The 19,214-nt window shown below is 45.9% G+C and overlaps 1 protein-coding gene across 1 annotated transcript; it reads left to right on the top strand.

Annotated features, from left to right (window-relative positions):
- The first annotated feature begins 12,202 nt into the window (after nucleotides 1–12,202).
- LOC467828 (putative GED domain-containing protein DNM1P34) lies at nucleotides 12,203–13,323 on the top strand. Its single transcript, XM_523223.7, has 2 exons — nucleotides 12,203–12,409; nucleotides 13,146–13,323. The coding sequence occupies exons 1-2, from the start codon at nucleotides 12,203–12,205 to the stop codon at nucleotides 13,245–13,247; spliced, it is 309 nt and encodes a 102-aa protein (XP_523223.4). The 3' UTR covers nucleotides 13,248–13,323.
- The last annotated feature ends 5,891 nt before the right edge of the window (nucleotides 13,324–19,214 follow it).

Below are 19,214 nucleotides of genomic sequence, written 5' to 3'. Positions count from 1 at the left end.
CCCTCCCTCCCCTCTTTTCTCTCCTCTTTTCTCTTCTCTTGTTTCTTTTCTCTTATTTCTTTTCTCTTCTCTTCTTTTTCTTTTCCTTTCTCTTTCTTTTCTCTTCTCTTATTTCCTCTTCTTTTTCTTTTCTCTTCTCTTTCTCTGTCTTTTTCTCTCTTTCTTTCTCTTTCTTTCTTTTTGAGATGGGATCTCACTCTGTCACTCAGGCTAGACTGCAATGATGTGATCTCGGCTCACTGCAACCTCTGCCTCCTGGGCCCAAGGGATCCTCCCACCTCAGTCTCCTGGGTAGCTGGGACCACAGATACATGCTACCACATCTGGCTAATTTTCATATTTTTTATAGAGATCGGGTTTCACCATGTTGCCCAGGCTGGTCTTGAACTCCCGGGCTCAAGTGATCCTCCTGCCTCAGCCTCCCAAAGTGCTGAGATTACAGGTATGAGCCACTGCACTCACGTTTCCTTTTCCTTAAGTAATTCTAAATAAAAACAAGACTAAATCATAAAATAAAATTTATTTTTTGGGGGAAATGACACAAAACTTCCATGACAGCTGACATTAAAATAGTTTATTTCTAGATTTTCTGCTGTGTGTGTGTGTGCGTGCGCACATGTGCACACTTGTCCTTGCTTGGCGCCCTATGTGTGTACTTGCTGTAGCTACTGGGTCAATCTGCACAATGTCTGGCTGCACAATTTCCAGCAAATGAAAGCTCTACACAACGTAATTTTCAAGCAGTCGAGACTGAAGCAGCAGTCTCCTTCTGGTTTTAATTTGAATTAAACTGCCAGGCTGTACTTGTGTGGGAAACTGACAATTTTCAGCAAGAAATTTCCAGGTGAGGCCTGTCCCCCTCCAGTGTAACTCTAGGGCCTGCTTGGCAGGGGGACTGGCTTTGGCTGGAGGCTGGGTCAAGAGGGCTCTCCTGGCATGGCGCATTCCCATCCCAGGGAGGGAGCTCTGTTGGGAGCATGAGATGGACCAAGAAGACCCATCCATTGGGAAAGTGGTCCTTAGTCTGTCCAGTTTTAATGGAGGAGGGTGCTTGGTGCAACGTCCACTTCTGATGGGGAAACTAGTCAGAGACATGGGCATTCATGGTCTTTCCCACGTGTGCCCCACCGGGACCCAAACTGGAGGAGTGAAAAGTTCCAGAAGACAGATCAAGAGTGGTGTACATGCCACGACTGCCCAGGCGTGGCCCACCCCACCACCCATCGGTCCTGCCCTCTGGAGCCCTGGGCAGGCTGGTGGAAGCACTTTTTGTGGTCTGGGTTTTTAGTCAGGATGCCTATGGCTTCCTAACACCCACATGGGGCAGCCTAGTGTAAAGATCCTGAAAGCAGGAGAACAGCAATTGATCAAGTGAACCCAAGATGTGACTAAAACTATCTCTGATGGCAAAGCTTTTGATGACATAGAGTCTGGCTCATAGAAAGATGGCCCTGAGCATGGCACCTCTGACCAAATCCCTCACTCTGACCTACTGAGCGTATGAGCCCAGCCTTGCTCACAGTCGGGGCTGGAGGAAGACCTCATGGAGGCCACTCGATACCTGCACTTCCTGTGTGCCTGTCACTGCTGATTCCACCCACACCGTCCTCTGCTCCAGCCAGCCCAGCCCTGCCATGCCCTGCCATTGCAGCCAGGGCTCTTTGGATGTGCGTGACAGAAAATTCACTCGAGTTGGCTTAGGCAAGAAGGGAAGCTCATTGGTCAGTAAGTTAGCCATGGGCAGGACAGGGAACAGCTGGGCCTCAGGAATACCTGGACTCAGAATCACCAGCGCTGTTAGGATTTGCAGGCTCCTTTCCTTGTCTCTGTCTCCACCTCAGTCTGCAGATCAGTTTTGTGCTCTCAGAGCAACTCTCCCCACGAGGTTAGAGTCAGGCTGTTGGCAGCATGAGGCTTCTGTCTTACTGGCTTTGCCCCCCAGGAAAGGATGGGGCTCCCCTCTATTAGTTCCTATTCAGAAAATTCCAGAAGAAAGTTTCTGCTTGGTCTGGTCTGGGTTGGCTGAGTAGCTGGGACTCTAAAACTGCCAAGCCCTCTAGTGTCATGTGGTTGAAGTAGGGTGGGGAGATGTATTAGTCAGTTCAGGGTGCCATGCCAAAATACCACAGACTGGGTGGCTTAAACCACAGACATTTATTTCTCACAGTTCTGGAGGCTGGGAAATCCAAGACCAAAGTGCCAGCAAGGTAGGTTTCATTCTGAGGTCTCTTCTCTTGGCCCATAGGTGGCTGCCATATTGTGTGCTCACGTGACCTCTTCTTTGTATTTGTGCAGAGAGAGAGTGAGTGCACTCTCTGGTGTCTCGTCTTATAAGGACACTAATCCTACTGAATCAGGGCCCCACCCTTAGGACCTCATTTAACCTTAATGACTTCCTGAGAGGCCTCATCTCCAAATACAGCCATACAGAGGGTTAGGGCTTCAACATATGAATTTGGAGGAGACAGAGACACTCAGTCCATGATGGGAAGAAAAACTATTCATGATAAAAGGGGTGCAGTGGTCAGAAAAGGGGGCAGACAAAATGTTCTCCCCATTTCCCCCAATACACCACACACACACAGCCCTGCCTTTGCCCCTTCCCCATAAGGCCACTCCCCACCCCATGATTATTTACTTGCCTCCTATCCTGCACTCTGGAGCTGCCCCTTCCCCTAAGTTGTCCTGTGGCTCACTGATCGCTGCATACAGGTAGGTGCATGTCAATGTAGCTGGGGCTGGGGGCCTCCTGGACCATGTGTCTCCTGAGCCCCACCATGGGACTGGGCAGGAAGTGGGTCTCACTCATGTCTCCTGTCCTCAGGCAGAGCCTAGCCCTGGGACATGAGCTCAGTGGGTGCTGCAGCTTTGTTGGATTCACCTCAGGCCCCCTTTCCCCACATCCACTTATAAGGTTCCCAGGGCCTTGATACCTCCGTCCTTGGAAGAAAAGAATGTGATTACCCAGCTCACACGAACCTGCTGGTGTCTTCCCGCAATAGAACGACATAATTTTCTAGTTCAAAAGAGTCTATCAGGTGACTAGCACAGTGAATGAAGAAAGACCTACAGCAAGGCACATCATTAGGAAATTCCAGAAAACTAAGGATAGAGAGAAAATCCTAAAATCTTCCAGAGAGAAAAGACAGGTCCTAAGTTAAGAGCCGAGACTCTGCATGACACGGACTTCTTCCCAACAACACTGGGAACTAGAAAATAATAGAGCAATGTTTCCCAATGTGAGGAGAAGTTACACTTAAATTAGAGCATTACTTCCAGCCAAACTAGTAATCAGGAGTTGGGGTAGAACAATGACATTCTAAAATGTGTGAGGGTCAGAAAGTTTGGCTTCCATTCCCTCTTTCTCGGGAAGCCACTGGAAGATGTACTGCAACACAATGAGAGAGTAAATCAGGGAACAGGAGATGCACACAGAAGAGGCAGCAAGAAAATTCACACGATGGTGCAGAGACATGTCAGAATGCCAGCCGTGCCATGGGCTGAGAGCCGAATCCAGTTTGGAGCAGAAGGATGGAGGGCAAGGGAGAGAGGGAAGCCTGCAGGAAAATAATGGGGCTGATAGAGTATCCAGTGTATCTTAGTTTTTGGATAATTATCACTAGGCATTTGATAGATTGGTTGGAGCATCTGAAAAAATAGGTAGGTAATTGGTTAAAAAAAAAGCAAATGAGGGATAATAATCTGAAGCAATTATTAACTCCAGGGGAAGAAAGGAAAGAGATGAAACAATTTCAGTGCGGGACTTGGGTTAGGGACAATATTTAGATGGCTACAAGAATGTAAATGCTTTTGATTTCATGTGATTGTGATCCAGTCAAATTAGTGAAATGGAGGCAAGGAAATTAAGACCTCATAGGAAGGTAAGCCCTATACTGAGCTATACCAGGAACTGACAGATACTGAAGAAAACAAATCAAGAAATAGCAACATAAACATTCTTTAGAAATATGACGATAACATACCAGGAGAAGTCGCAAAATGAGTTTAAAGTGATGACCTATAGGAATTAGGACTCAAAGGCAAGAAAGGAAAGGGCAGAGGAAATGCTTTTTGATATAAGCCTTTCGTTACCATTTTGTTCTTTTTTTCTTCTTTTCTTGTTTTACTGAGGATTTCTTGCAACAGATATCATTTTGTTGTTACTTCTGTGTAACTAGTAGTTTGATCAGAATTAAATATAATGTTGTAAGTTCTGGAGATCTGTTGTACAGCATGATGACTATAGTTAATAATGTATACTTGAAAATTACTAAGAGTAGATTTTTTGCTTTTATTATTATTATTATTATTATTATTATTATTATTATTATTTGAGACAGAGTCTTGCTCTCTCACCCAGGCTGGAGTGCAGTGGCACAATCTCAGCTCACTGTAACCTCTGCCTCCCAGGCTCAAGTGATTCTCCTGCCTCAGCCTCCCGAGTAGCTGGGACTACAGGCACGCGCCACCACGCCCGGCTAATTTTTTGTATTTTTAGTACAGATGGGGTTTCACCATGTTAGCCAGGATTGTCTCGATTTCCTGCCTTGGCCTCCCAAAGTGATGGGATTACAGGCGTGAGCCACCATGCCCGGCCTGCTTTTATTATTTTTAATCAACACATAATTGTATATACTTATGGGATACAGTATAATATTTTTATACATATATACAATGTGTAATGATCAAATCGTAATTAGCATCTCCACCACCTCAAACATTTATCATTTCTTTGTTCTGGGGGCATTCAAAATCCACTCTTCTAGCTATTTAAAAATATATAATAAATTGTCATGAATTATAGTTACCCTATAGTGCTAAAGACACTAGAACTATTCCTCCCATCTGGCTGTACTCTTTGTTTTTGTTTTGTTTTGTTTTTCTTCCCCAGACAGGGTGTCACTCTGCTCCCTAGGCTGGAATGAAGTGGTGCAATCACAACTCACTGCAGCCTTGACCTCTTGGGCCCAAGTGATCCTCCTACCTCAGTCTCCAGAGTAGCTGGGACCACAGGCATGCACCAACATGCCTGGCTAATTTCTAATTTTTTTGTAGAGATTGGATCTCCTATGTTGTCCAGCCTGGTCTCAAACTCCTGGGCTCAAGTGAGCCTCCCAAAGTGCTAGGATTACAGGCATGAGCCACTGCACTCAGCCATGTACTCTTGTATCTGTTAACCTGTTAGCCAACCTTTGGCTACTTTCTCCCCCTTACCCTTCCTCACCTCTAGTAAACACTATTTCTAAGTAAATACATCTTAAATGTTCTTACCACAAAAAAAAGTATGTGAGGTGATTAAAGTGTTAATTAACTCATTTTAATCATTTCACAATGTATGCATGTATCACATTGAACACTGTCAACATACACAATTTTTATTTGTCAATTATACTTTAATAAAGATAGGGGAGGAATTGAATATACTGTTAAAATAAAAAACAACTGCAAAACTTAAGAAAATTAATGATCTAGTCCAAACCAGCCTTTTACAGATGAGGTCGCTGAAGTGCAGAGAGGTGAACTGACTTGTCTGATGTTACACAGCAAGTTACTGGCAGAGCTTGACCTGAAACCCAAAGCCAAGCGTTTTCTATTACCTCCAGGTCCTTCAGGCCAGCCCTCCCAGGGCTCTGCCTTGGGAATTGGTATTGGTGACAAAGGGAATAGAGAGGAACATGCATAGAGCTCTCCATTTAGATGGACATATTCACACTGTGCCAGGGCGTTGGCAAGAAACAGTGCAAGTTCCAAGTGCTTGCCCCGACCCTTTTCCCCCTCCCCATCCTCTCTCATAACCAACTTCAGCTAAAAGGTCTGAGAAGATAAGGGAATCTTAGATGACTCTCACTAGGGTGTAAATGACTCCCACCATGATTTTTATTTTATCAAGACATAACTCTAAAAACAGTTTGATGGATAGTGTGCCAGGCAGTAGGATGAAGACAGATGGGGAAACTGCCTGGGGTCATGAAGAAGGTGGAGGCACTGAGGCCCTGAGTGATTTTATAAAGAACACCTTAGCAAATGTCCAGCACCATGGGTTCTTGCCTTCACTCAGGACCCACAAGGCCCCACGTTCTGACAGATTTTATCAGACAAATTGCACTCGGTCATGCTTCATTCATTTTCCTTGGAGAGTTCCCAGGTTACATAGAACTGAGATAATCTCCCCACCTCGCCATCACTCCCACGAAGACACTGCATGTTTCTGTTTGCAATACGGTCTTATGTGGATCAGTATTAGATTTTCATGGTGCTCTTTGCATTTTGCAACTATTGCTCAAGCTGGAGACCCAAAAAGAGCACTAGCTTTAGAGTCAAAGACCCCTGGGTTCCAGTTTCAGCTGAGAGACTGTGAGCACGTCGCTAGCCCACTCCGATCCTGTATCCTAGTTGTACAATCACCTATTTCCCATCAATTGCGAGGCTGGAGAGAAAAGTGCCCACTCTGTGCCCAGTACGCAGTAGGAGCTTAGTAAGCTCAAGCTCTTTTGCTTCCTCACTATCCTAAAATGTTAGCGGAAAGACAAGAGATGTGGGGAACAGCACCTGAAGGTCTTTTTGCCAAGTCCAAGGCTGTCCAGGTTCGGGGTGGGGAGAAGCAGTTCCCCCACACAACCTGCAGGTGGCACCAGAGCAGCGCGGGAGCCGAGGGTTCAGCTCCAGCCTTCCTGGAAACCCGGGCAGGGCGGAACAGGGCGAGGCAGAGGTGGCGCACACCGCTCAGCTGGGAAGTGGCACGAGCCTGGCTGTGGATCAGTCCATACTGTTTAAAATGGACACATGGGTCTTCTGGCTAACTTCCTGTCTTTGGTAGGGTGATCATATGCTTTATCATCCAAATCCAGACACTTCAGAGTGAAAGGGGGCACTATCATAATTGCACCAGGACAGCAGACATAACCTTAGCTGGACCTTGCAAACCAGAGCATATGGTCACCCTACCCTCTGGTCAATTTTTCTTCCTTGTTTCCATTCTTTTAATTGTTTTTAAACACACAGCATTCTCTTTCTCGAAGCACCACTGTCTTTGAAAATGCCCTTGCCTTCGGGATATTTTCGACCATGTTTAGTCTGAACATTTTCTCATCTTTAGTCTGAACAGTCTCTCTGAACCCACCTCAAAGGCTGGTTTTAGCTTCCAGTCAGAAGACTCTGTTCCTGGCTTGCCATCCCCATGACTCAAGAATTAAAGACGTCAGAGGTGGAACAGTGGGCCTTACTTTAACTTTGGTGCCTCTTTGCTAAATTTATTCCTGTAAATTTTTTTTTTTTTTTTTTTGAGACGGAGTCTCGCTCTGTCACCCAGGCTGCAGTGCAGTGGCGCAATCTCGGCTCACTGCAACCTCCGCCTTCTGGGTTCGAGTGATCCTCCTTCCTCAGCCTCCCAAGTAGCTGGTACTATAGGCGCCCATCACCTCGCCTGGCTAATTTTTTTTTTCTTTTTTCTTTTTTTTTTTTTTTAAGACGGAGTCTCACCTTGGCCGCCCAGGCTAGAGTGCAGTGGTGCAATCTCAGCTCACTGCAACTTCCGCCTCCTGGGTTCAAGCAATTCTCCTGCCTCAGCCTCCCGAGTAGCTGGGACTACAGGTGCCCGCCACCACGCCTTGCTAATTTTTGTATTTTTAGCAGAGACGGGATTTCACCACTTTGGCCAGGCTCGTCAGAAGCTCCTGACCTCTCCAACCGCCTCAGCCTCCCAAAGTGCTGGGATTACAGGCGTGAGCCACCGCACCCAGCCCTGTTTCTGTAATTTTGTTCTGAGTGTTCATGTCCATCGTCTGTTTGAATTTACGTATGTTGGCTTATTGAATTGCAAGTAGACAAGTCCCATTAAGCGCGATTTTTATATTTCCAAGATTACTCCATTCAACTCCAAATTACCATGCCATTTATCCCCTTGTTTGTGAACCTCTTCACTTAATAGTCTCATAAACATCCATCCATTGCAAAAAGGACTCGAACTGTTCTCACTTCCATTTTTAGTTGATTCATTGCTATCCAAGTAATGATTTGTCTGGGGGAGTCATTAGTAGAGAACTGTTCCCTTAAATTTATTTTTATAGTTGGATCCTGCTAGTTAATCTCTCTCTCTGTCATTCTCACATTGCAACAAACGACTATGGGTTTCTGTCTCAACCTAAAATCTAGGTTAGAAATTTGGTTTTATCTGAATAAGGTATTAATAGATAATGTGAGAAAAAAATTTAATTTACTGAAACTTTTCTCAGCTAATAATGACACTCATGGTCACAAATATGTATGTAAGCAAGCAGAAAATTGAGCTGTAAATATGTAAACTCTTAAAATATTATGTTTAGAGACAAGATTTTCCTTTTTTTCTTTTTAGTAGAGTATATTTGCTATGGTTGGAATGATTGTGTCTCCTTTAAAATTCATATTGGAACTGAAACCCCAATGTGATAGCATTAAGAGGTGAAGTGTTTAGGAGATGACTAAGCTGTAAGGGAGGAGCCCCCTCGTGAATGGGATTAGTGACCTTATGAAAGGGCTTGAGGGAGCTACCTAGCTCGGTTTTCTTCTTTTGTTTTTCTATCTTTTCCATTATGTTAGGACATAGTGTTCAAGGTGCCGTCTTAGAAGCAGAGAGCAGCCCTCGCTAGACTACAAACCTGCCGGCACCTTGATCTTGGACTTCCCAGCTACCGGAACTGTGAGAAATAAATTTTTATTCTTTACCTATTACCCAGTCTCATATATTTTGTTATAGCAGCACAAATGGACTAAGACAGTATCTTACATACGGTGAAGTATATATACCTTAAGTTACAACTCCATGTTTTTTTTGTTTTTGAGATGGAGTCTCTCTCTGTTGCCCAGACTGGAGTGCAGTGACTTGATCTTGGCTCAGTGAAAACTCCGCCTCTTGCATTCAAGCAATTCTCCTGCCTCAGCCTCCTGAGTAGCTGGCATTACAGGCACCTACCACCACGTCTGGGTAATTTTTGTATTGTAGTAGAGATGGGGTTTCACCATGTTGGCCAGGCTATACTTGAACTCCTGACCTCAAGTAATCGGCCTGCCTCAGCCTCCCCAACTGCTGGGATTACAGGTGTGAGCCACTGCACCTGGCCAACTCCATAGTATTTACATATGTGCACTTTCATGTAACCACCACTCAGCTCAAGATACAGAATGTTCCCATCAATACAGAGGGCTCCCTCTTGCCCTTTCTCAGTTGCTGTCCCCTCAAAGTTAACCAGGATCCTGACCTCTGTCACCATGAATTAGTTTCGCCTGTTCTTGAACTTCATATAAATGGGATCATTCAGTATGTGCACGTTTGTGGCTGGCTTCTTTCATTCAATATAATCCTGTGAGATTTAGCCACGTTTTGGGTACTGGTAGTTGTTTATTTTCCTGGTTGTGTAGTTTTCCATATTTCATTTATTACCCTGCTATTTTTGTCTCTAACTCAGTGTCTTGTGGGGTCTATTGTTCCTTTTTAGCTGGATTGATATTAAGCGTCTTCTTATCAATGGAGCTTAGGACATTTTAGAAGATGAAAGCCTAATAACCCCAAGCCCCCCAATCTTAAGTCAAGTTTCCTCCTCACGCCTGCTTCAGTTGCTCTTCTTCATGTGGTATTTTTTCCCTCACAAAACTGATGGAAATTAAGAAACCCGAAAGCTCTTCATCATGTTATCAGCTTAGGGATGCTTGTCATCTGAATAACAGGGTAGATATTTATCATCTGAAATGTTAAAATAACTAGAGCAAACACTTATATAGCACTAACTGCTGTTCACAGTGCTTTACATATATTATTTTCCTCAAAACAGCTCTGTGAGATAGACACTATTATTGTCATCCCCACATTTTAGATGGGGAAATGGAGGCACAGAGAGACCATGTAACCTTGCCAAGGTGGTAGGGCCAGGACTTGAACCCGTGTTTTCCGGTTTTAGAGCCTGCACCCTTCACCACCACACCATATTGTGTAGCATGATACTTCATGTGGTTAAAGTATTTTCTTCACTTGGGAGCATTTTGTGAATAATCTGAATCTTAGCATAGGCGATAGCCGGGTAGTGTTGACAGTGGGCCTTGAGCTTACTCAAGCTTTAGGTCTGACCCAGTGCAGTCCCAGTGGTGGTGGCCATAGGGATGTTGTATCAGTCCACCCCAGCTCCAAGTGACCCAGCAGAGAGAGAAAGGGAGGCAGGGAGGTAGGAAGAGAGAGAGAGAGACAGACAGACAGACAGATAGACAGACTGTTTTTTTGGAGAAAAATTACAGGTACAGAATAAGAGTCTCTAATACCTGATAGCCCAGACAATTCTTCTAGATCTTATCCAAGACCATCAGGGCAGTTCCTCTGAGTCTGCAAGAACTTTAGCGTAACTTGGCTTGGAGTGTCCCCTAATAAAGATACAGTTGAGATCACAACACTCACATCCTTTCAAATACCTGGAAAGCCTTCCCAAGGGTGGGTACAAACAAGCCCAGGCTGAGAAGACGGTGGCAGTTTGAAATCAGCCATGGAATATTTGCACCACCGAAAATGGCAAACACTACAGAACAGACTTCTGTTCCCTCCCCGACAGAGAGCCCCTTGTGTAACAACAGCACACCACTGCCCCATCCCTGAGCAGAGCGCTGTGTGTTGCAGCAGGGTGGGGGCAGGTGTCTTCTCCCTTGGGCTACAGAATACACATTTTTTTCCTCAGCACATGGATCATTCTCAAGGACACACCATATCTTAGGTCACACGACACATCTTAAAACATTAGAAAAAAATGAAATAATATCAAACATCTTCTCTGATCACAATGGAATAAAACTAGAAGTTAGTAACAAGAAATGTTGGAAACTATACAAACTCATGGAGATTAAATAATATGCTCTGGGTCAGTGAAGAAATTAAGAAGGAAATTGGAACATTTCTTAAATGATAATGGAAACACAACATGCCAGAACCTATGGGATACGACAAAAGCAGTACTAAGAGGGAAATTTACGGCTATAAACACCTACTTTTTAAAAGTAGAAAAGCATCAAATAATCAACCTAACAATGCATCTTAAAGAAATAGAAAAGCAAGAGCAAAGCAAACCCAAAATTAGTAGAAGAAAAATAATAAAGATCAGAGCAGAAATAAATGGAATTGAAATGAAGAAAACAAACAAAAGCATCAATGAAATGAAAAGTTGGGTTTTGGAAGAGAGAAACAATGTTGACAAACTTTTAGCCTAAGTAAGACTAAGACAAAAAGAAGACACAAGTGAATAAAATCTAAGATGAAAAAGGAAAATTACAACTGATACCGCAAAAATTCACAGGCTCACTAGTGGCTGTTATAAGCAATGTATGCAAAGAAATAGGAAAACCTACTAAAAATGGACACATTTCTAGACACATCCAGCCTGCCAAGATTGAACCGTGATGAAATCCAAAACCTGAACAGACCAATAAGAAGTAATGAGATCAAAGCGGTAATAAAAAGTCTCCCAGCAAAGAAAAGCCTGGGACCTGGTGCTTCACTGCTGAATTCTACCAAACATTTAAAGAAGAACTAATACCAACCTTACCCAAACTATTCCAAAACTAGAGACCTTACCCAACTATTCCAAACTCATTCTACAAGGCTAGTATTACCCTGATACCAAAACCAAAGATACATCCAAAACAGAGAACTACAGGCCAATATCACTGATGAATATTGATGCAAAAATCCTCCACAAAATATTAGCAGATTGAATTCATCAACACATTAAAGTTGGGGTGCAGTGTCCCAGGTTCACTCAACCCTTCCCCTTTTCCTGTGTGTGTCTACTTTGGCTGTGATCCCAGGTGGCAGCGGTGGCGGCAATGTTGGTGTGTGGGCCTCCCAGGACAAGGGGAATGTGAGTGTGCCCTTCCCACCTCCTGCCAGGTGTCTGTAGCATGGCACCACCTCTGGCCATGTCTTCAAGTGAGGGACCTGGAGATGTTCTTTTCCCATTTCTGGATTGGGAAATGGAGGCAAATTCTGGGTACTAGAGTCAGAACTAAGACGAGGCTGAATTGGGAGAGTCTGGGGTCCTGAGAGGCCGAGACCTGAAACCCTCTAGATCGTGTGGGGAGCTGGGTGTGTGATCTGGCCAGTTGCTTCTCCCTGTGCCTCAATGTTCCAGGTACCCTTGGAGGGGCTGAGATCCTGGGGATGCCTGGAGCCTGGCTGCATGGCCTGGCCGCCCTGATGCCCTCGTGCTCTCCACAGCAGGCCAGCAAGGCCGAGGAGAATGTCTCCGACAGCTTCATGCACTCCATGGTCCCACAGCTGGAGTGGCAAATGGAGACCACCCAGAGCCTGGTGGACTCCTATGTGACCATTGTCAACAAGACCGTGTGGGACCTCATGGTTGGTCTCGTGCCCAAGACCATCATGCACCTCATGATCAACAACGTGCATGCACCGCCTCATGGGGGCAGGGGGCTCCTGTGGCACTGGGGATGCAGGTGGCCATGTTGGCCTGCCAGAGATGACAACAAGCCCTATGGGACCAGGTCCAGGGAGAGGGGCACGGTCCAGACCAGAGCTGTCCCATAGAACTATAACGTGGGACTGGGCACAGTGGCCCATGCCTGTAATCCCAGCACTTTGGGAGGCCAAGGCAGAAGGATCGCTTGAACCCAGGAGTTTGAGACCAGCCTGGGCAACATAGTGAGACCTGGTCTCTACAAAAAAATTTTAAAAATAGCTGGGCCTGGTGGTGGCACGTGCCTGTAGTCCTAGCTACTCAACAGGCTAACCTTGGAGGATCACTTTGAGCCAAGGAGGTTGAGGCTGCAGTGAGCAGTGATCTCACCCACTGTACTCCAGCCTGGGACAGAGCGAGATCCTATCTCCAAAAATTAAAAACTGAGTAGACAGGTGTCCTGGTGGCATGATAGGTCCTGGGTCCCCTCCCAGATCTGTGTCCTTGGACAGGTGACTTTTCCTCTGGACCTCAGTGTCCCCATCTGAGTGAGAAAAAGCGGTGGGGAGGTGGGTCTTCGAGTCTAAGCGGTGTAGAAGCCGCATCTGAAAAGCCATACCCGGGGCTCCAAGTCCAGTGCACAGTCCCAGCAGGGCCTGGCGGCGTGGCCAGGGTGGCACAGGCATCAGGTCCCAACCTCTTTCCCTCTTTGCCCACTCTCAGAACAAGGAGTTTATCTTCTCGGAGCTGCTGGCCAACCTGTACTTGCATGGGGACAAGAACATGCTGATGGAGGAGTCAGCAGAGCAGGCACAGCGGTCATGAACACAATCAGCACGCCCACGGGGGCCCATGGACAACTCCTGACTGCAGGTGCAGAGCATCCTAGCTGGATGCAGGTACCAGGGCTGGCCCCCACGGCCCCAAAGCCCCCCCAGCCTCCATGGCTAAGACTGTGGGCTCTTGGAACAGGCTCCATGCCCAAGTTGGCAGATGTGGGTGCTCTCTAGAGTCCTCGGAGAGGGCAGAGAACTCATGGTTTATGGTGTAGGGGCTGGGAATGTGGAGGGCGTTGTGTGTGGGGCTGGACTCTGAGGCGGTCAGAGGCCTAGGAATGTCACCTGGGCACAACATAACTGTCGTGCAGTCTGAGTCATGCTGCCAGGGCAGGGTATCCAGTTCCCAGTCTGGGAGTGCCGAGAGCCAAATCCACTGCAGAGCAGGGGTGATAGTCAGGGTCCTACCTCCTCTATCTGTTGGCAATCCAGTGGTGATCCTGGATAAAATCTTGAGAGTCCCAAACACATGGTCATCCCACAACACACCTCACAGGCTGGGCAGGAACACACAGCCCCTTCCCTCCCTCCCAGGTACCATCATAGCTGCTAGCCTGTGACTGAAGGCAGGGTCCCTGGCCCCTGCTGAAACACTACCGCCAGCCAGCGGGCTCATGCACCTTGGCCTGTTGCTCTTAGGGGTCACCTGTGGTATTCAGCCAAGGGGACCACAGTCCCTGCTGGCCCAGCTGAGCTCCACCTAGCAAGCCCACCCACCTCCCCTGCCACAGACTCTCCCTCTTCTGCTCTTCCCAGCAGGAGGGGCCCAGGCTCACCTATGCCACCTGCAGGCCCCCACAACCAGCTGAGGCTCCCCCCTTAGACTTATAAGTCTATGGCCAGTGGCATATGCCCTTCCTGCCTCCCCCAGGGTCCTTTCAGAGGGTCCTGGGCTTTCTGATGACCCAGAGGGGCCTCTGGCACTCACTCCAGTCCAGCCATCCCTTTTAGCTTCACCATCCTGGGTCAAGCAGTGTTCCTTTTCTATCAGGCCTGGTGGCTGTTGGGTGGGGCTCCCCAAGGCGAGAGGTGGCCCTGGGCCAGTGGGTTGGAAGGGAGGGTGACCAGAGAAGAGGGAAGCCTGAGGGGGCTGAGCATTGGTCTGAACTATGGGTGCACTGCCTGGGTGCCGTGGGAGAGGCCAGTGTGTGTGGGCTGGGGAGGGCCGCCGCAGCCCCCAGGCACTACCTGTGAAGCTCCGGCTCCTCCCTCCATCTTCCTCCCCTTTTCCTTCCAGCCCCTCTTTTCCAGGAACCTTGCCACACCTGCACCTGCGTCCTCCCCTCCCCGGCCCTCCCACAGCTGCTGCAGCACGCCTGTGCTCTGTGCTTGCCTCACCAGCTCTCTGCTCACTTTTCTCTCTCCCGTTTTCTCTCTGCTTTCTCTCCAACTGCCAGCTGATCAGGTCAGGCAAGTCCATCCCGTCCTGAGAGCCCCAGCCCCACTCTGACCTCTAAACAGATCCTCCTCTTCTCGGAGGCCTCCCTTTCCAAGCCTGCCTGGGCGGGTGTCCTGTGACTGGACAGTGGCTCCCCAGCCCCAAAGCCAGCCCCCTTCATCTGTGACTTAGTCTGTCCTAGTGGTGAGCTGATCCAGGTGTGACCATTGCTGAAAACTTGTGCCCCCTCTGTGGTATGCCCCTGCCCTGTTCTATAAATATCTATAAATACTGTCTCTCTCTCTCTCTCTCTATATATATGTATATATATATGTGTGTGTTTATATATGTATGTATGTATATATATATACACACATATATATACACACACACATATATATATATACACACATATATATACACACACACATATATATATATACACCTACACATGGCTGACCGCCTCACCTCTAGCACTGGGAATCTGTCACCGTGCTGTCCTTGTGGAGTTTTGTGGCCCAAGAAGAGGAAGGTCTCCCCTGACACTGCCCCTCCAAAGTGTGCCACCTCCAGTGAGCCTCCCTGTCATGTCCGGCCTGTGGACAGCCAGCCCCCCGCCATCCCTTCCACCCCCAACCAAGCATGGGGGTGCTGTGCAGGCAGCTGTGTGGCCTGACAGTCTCTACCAGTCCTGCTGTCCCTCGGCTGAGAATCAAACACATTTCTGGATGATGGGGAATGTGTCCTCTGCTGGCTGTGTTCTCTGTGGAGCGCAGGGGAGGGAAAAGGCCAAGCCATTTCTAGGGTGCTGTTGGGAGGAGTGAAAAGGCCACACACCCTTTCCAAGGGACACTTTTCCTGGAAAGCCCCTGGAGCTTAGCTGGCTTTTATCCTGCGAAGCTGGCTCTGGCCACTAGGGGGCAGGGCCATGAACTCAGCCTGGAGGAGCCTGCGGGGCAGCCAGCACTAACAGGCCACCAGGTACACTGGAGGGACAGACAGAACAGGCCACCGGGTGCAGACAGGCGAGGGAGGCAGGGGGATGGAACGGAAGATGCCTGGGGTGGAAGTCAGTGCCCTTGGGTGCTGGTATCTGTCTTCCCGGCCACTGCTACATCAGGCTTCTGAGCCTGTTGGCTGTCAGGGCCGGACTGTGCCCTATAGGCGCCATGGCAGTCCCCGTGAAATCCACCAGGTGTCACCAGGCAGCATACAGGTAACAGGGCTGGAAGGTCCCCAAGAGCCCAGCTGGACATGCTCAGACACTCTAGGGCTCCTCGTTCAGTGGCACAAACTCCAGGACCCAGTGAGGGACACGGGAATCCACCAGGCTGAGCAGTATGGCTAAATCCATTTACTCCAAAATGAAAAGCAAAATAAACGGGAGTCACATCACCAGGGAGCCACAACCCCATCCCCGCCTCCTTCCTCTGTCCTATGCTATCAATAAATAAATTTCCCAGCCACAGATAATGATTAGAACCTCCTCCTCATATGCCAGCTCCAACCTCCGCTAGGTACAATACAGGGGGTGGCCCTACCCCCTGGAATATACAAAGTGTCACACAGATACTATATGTACACTGCGGAAGGGGGTCCACCCCAGCAGCCTGTGCCCTCGCCTGCTCTACAGTTAGCCCCACTGTCCCGCCTCAGCTGCCTCTCTGAATAAGAAGATGGGAGCCCCCTGAGGGAAAAGTTGCTTTGGTGAGAGTAGGGAGGCCATGAGGCCTCCTCCAAACAAACCAGCTCTACCAGCCTCTGGCTCTTAAATAATAATCATCATCATCCAGAAATTTAAGGACTCAGCCCTGGTCAAGGTGGCAAAGGGTCTGTTTTTCTCCCCCCATTAGACAGGGGTCTTGTCTTGCTACCCTAATGGTAAAGGGGTGACTGGGAGGGGGTGGTAGGAGCATGGTAGGGACAGAGACTCCAGCCCCACTTCTCCAGGCTTATGCTGACAGGGGCCTGCTTTTATTTATTTTTATCCCATGACTTATTTTTTAATCCCATAATTTCTTTTTCATAATACTTTAAGCTTTTTTTTTTTTTTTTGAGATGGAGTCTTGCTCAGTCGCCCTGGCTGGAGTGCAGTGGCGCGATCTTGGCTCACTGCAAGCTCCGCCTCCCAGGTTCACGCCATTCTCTTGCCTCAGCCTCCCGAGTAGCTGGGACTACAGGCGCCTGCCACCATGCCCAGCTAATTTTTTTTTTTTTTTTTGTATTTTTAGTAGAGATGGGGTTTCACCATGTTAGCCTGGATGGTCTCGATCTCCTGACCTCGTGATCCACCCGCCTCGGCCTCCCAAACTGCTAGGATTACAGGCGTGAGCCAGCGAGCCCGGCCCTTTTTTTAAGCTTTTCATAAAACTTTTACGTTTTTTCCACAACTTTTTTTGCCACAACTTTTCCACAACATTTTTTATCCTGTAACGTTTTCATCCCACAACCTTTTTTATCCCATAACTTTGGTTTGTGTTCTTCAAACAAACACACTTCATGGTTACATTACAATTTTATAAAAATAAAAACTGATTATCTCATGCCAAGCATGCCCAGCATTTGCACAGTCTCAATACCTTTAACACCACAGTTTTCAAGACACACAAAATTTTAAGGCAAAAACAGCACTTTGCAACAATTTAATAATTTATTACATTACAGTAGCATCACAGTAGCAGTGAATAATGCCACTTTAGGCAACAGTGTTTCAGTATTTCCATTATACATTCTGTTTACAAGAATTCATAAATTGGTAAAAGTCATTCTAAGAAAACTTGGCAAATAAAGCTTTGCATTGGAATTGGCATTTCTTTCTCTACTTTTCCTTCCCCCAGTTTCTTTCTTTTAAACTACAGTATTCATATTTCAAAATGTCTTAACTTATTTTAAAACTTAAGATAGCAGTTACATTTTTGAATAGTTATATTCTTTTAAAATGACTCTTTAAGATAAAGTTTTAGAGAAACTATTATGGATAGGGCTGATTTACATTTTCACATTTTCTAAATATCAGCTTTGGTTTTAGAACTGACTTTTTTTCATTTCTGGAAAACCTATCAGATTTAATCAAATACTTTAAAAATGATTATATATTGCAATCTTTAAATCGGTTTTTAATTCTTTACTTCCTACAGAAATTCAAATTTATTCAGTTGAACCCACACTTTAAAATTCTATGTTTCTGATTAAACTCTACCCTTCTAATGTTGCCTTCTAAGCAAATTGAAAGCTGCCTTATACTGAATGAGGAAGAGAACAAATACTTGGCTGAATGAGGTATTGCAAAGGACCGCATGCACTTTGAAGAAAGACTTAAGTTGTTGTCATACGATTTACATGCTATTTAATTTTTCTTAAATATATGACAAAATACCTACACAAAGAGTGGTATTTCAGTTAATACAGTACATTTATTTTCCAGACTGACATTCAGCTTAAATATGCCAGTGTGTGATTTAATCCACAGGTACCTGATGAACACATTCTTGTCAGATTGGTTACAGGTGCTAAAGGCTATCTGAAGGTCATTCCTAGTCATTTATATTTATCAGGGTAAAAGTGAAGTGATTTGAACTATAAAAATACCTTTGAAATAATTTATCAATGTTTTAGGTAAACCCAGTTTCAGAATTATAAAGAAAAACTGTTAGACCAAATAAGGTGGCTAATTAACAGTGATATGATTTCTAGCCCGAGGGTCTAAATTGGACTCAAACTGTCTTTAAACTGAACTCAAAGAATGCAAAAGTGGCAAGTTCAGAAAATAAAAGGCAAGAACAGGTCTTTAAGTCCATTTTAAACCCTCGGGCTAGAAATCGTCCTACTGTTCATTAGCCACATTCGTTGGTCTAACAGTTTTTCTTTATAATTCTGGAACTGAGTTTATCTAATACATTGATAAATTCATACAATTTGGAAGAGTCAGTTGAAGTCACAAGGACTTAATATTTGCACTCTTTCAGTGAATGCAGGCACATCTGTTATTCCATCTGTAAAATCATATTATTGCTCTCCTATTAATGTCATATGTATAAAAGTATCATGAAGATGCCAAATGCTAAAAATGGAGATGGTCTAGTCACTAGAAATGCCCACCCCAGGGAGTGCACACACATCTCTCCCTGCATCCTAATAATGTGACGTATTTTGGAACACAGACATTAGCACTTCATGAACTTTTAGCTGTTGATTCTTTCCCAAGCATCTTCAAGTTATGATTTAGGCAATGTATGACTGAAATAATTCATTCATCACGTATAGGCACATTAACATAAATATGGCACAAAATATGCCTCTAACTGAAACCGAGAGGTATAAAAACATCTTTCACTCTTTGTGAAGAACTTTGTGAGGAAACATAACTCTGTGATTGTATACACACTTTTCCTCATAATACTTGGACATTCACAAACATTAGATTGCACGGCAGCTTGTAAACATTTTAAGTTGCATAAACTTCACCTTGATTTTCATGTGTAGTATAATACTGTGTACTAAAACTCCTTTTTGTTTCAACTAAGTACTCTCACATATATTGGTTTATAATAATGGTTGTTATTATTTTTAAAGTGTTTT

The sequence above is a fragment of the Pan troglodytes genome, chromosome 16 (genome assembly GCF_028858775.2).
Source record: "Pan troglodytes isolate AG18354 chromosome 16, NHGRI_mPanTro3-v2.0_pri, whole genome shotgun sequence".
Taxonomy (NCBI): domain Eukaryota; kingdom Metazoa; phylum Chordata; class Mammalia; order Primates; family Hominidae; genus Pan; species Pan troglodytes.
Note: the sequence above shows the minus strand (reverse complement) of the source record. Positions and strands in the feature narration are given on the sequence as shown.

Bases quoted from the DNA above. Each gene is read 5' to 3' on its own strand.
- LOC467828 (XM_523223.7), top strand. From the start codon at position 12,203: ATGCCCTCGTGCTCTCCACAGCAGGCCAGCAAGGCCGAGGAGAATGTC. The intron at 12,410-13,145 runs GTGCATGCACCG...GCCCACTCTCAG, and splicing joins TGCACCTCATGATCAACAAC to AACAAGGAGTTTATCTTCTC.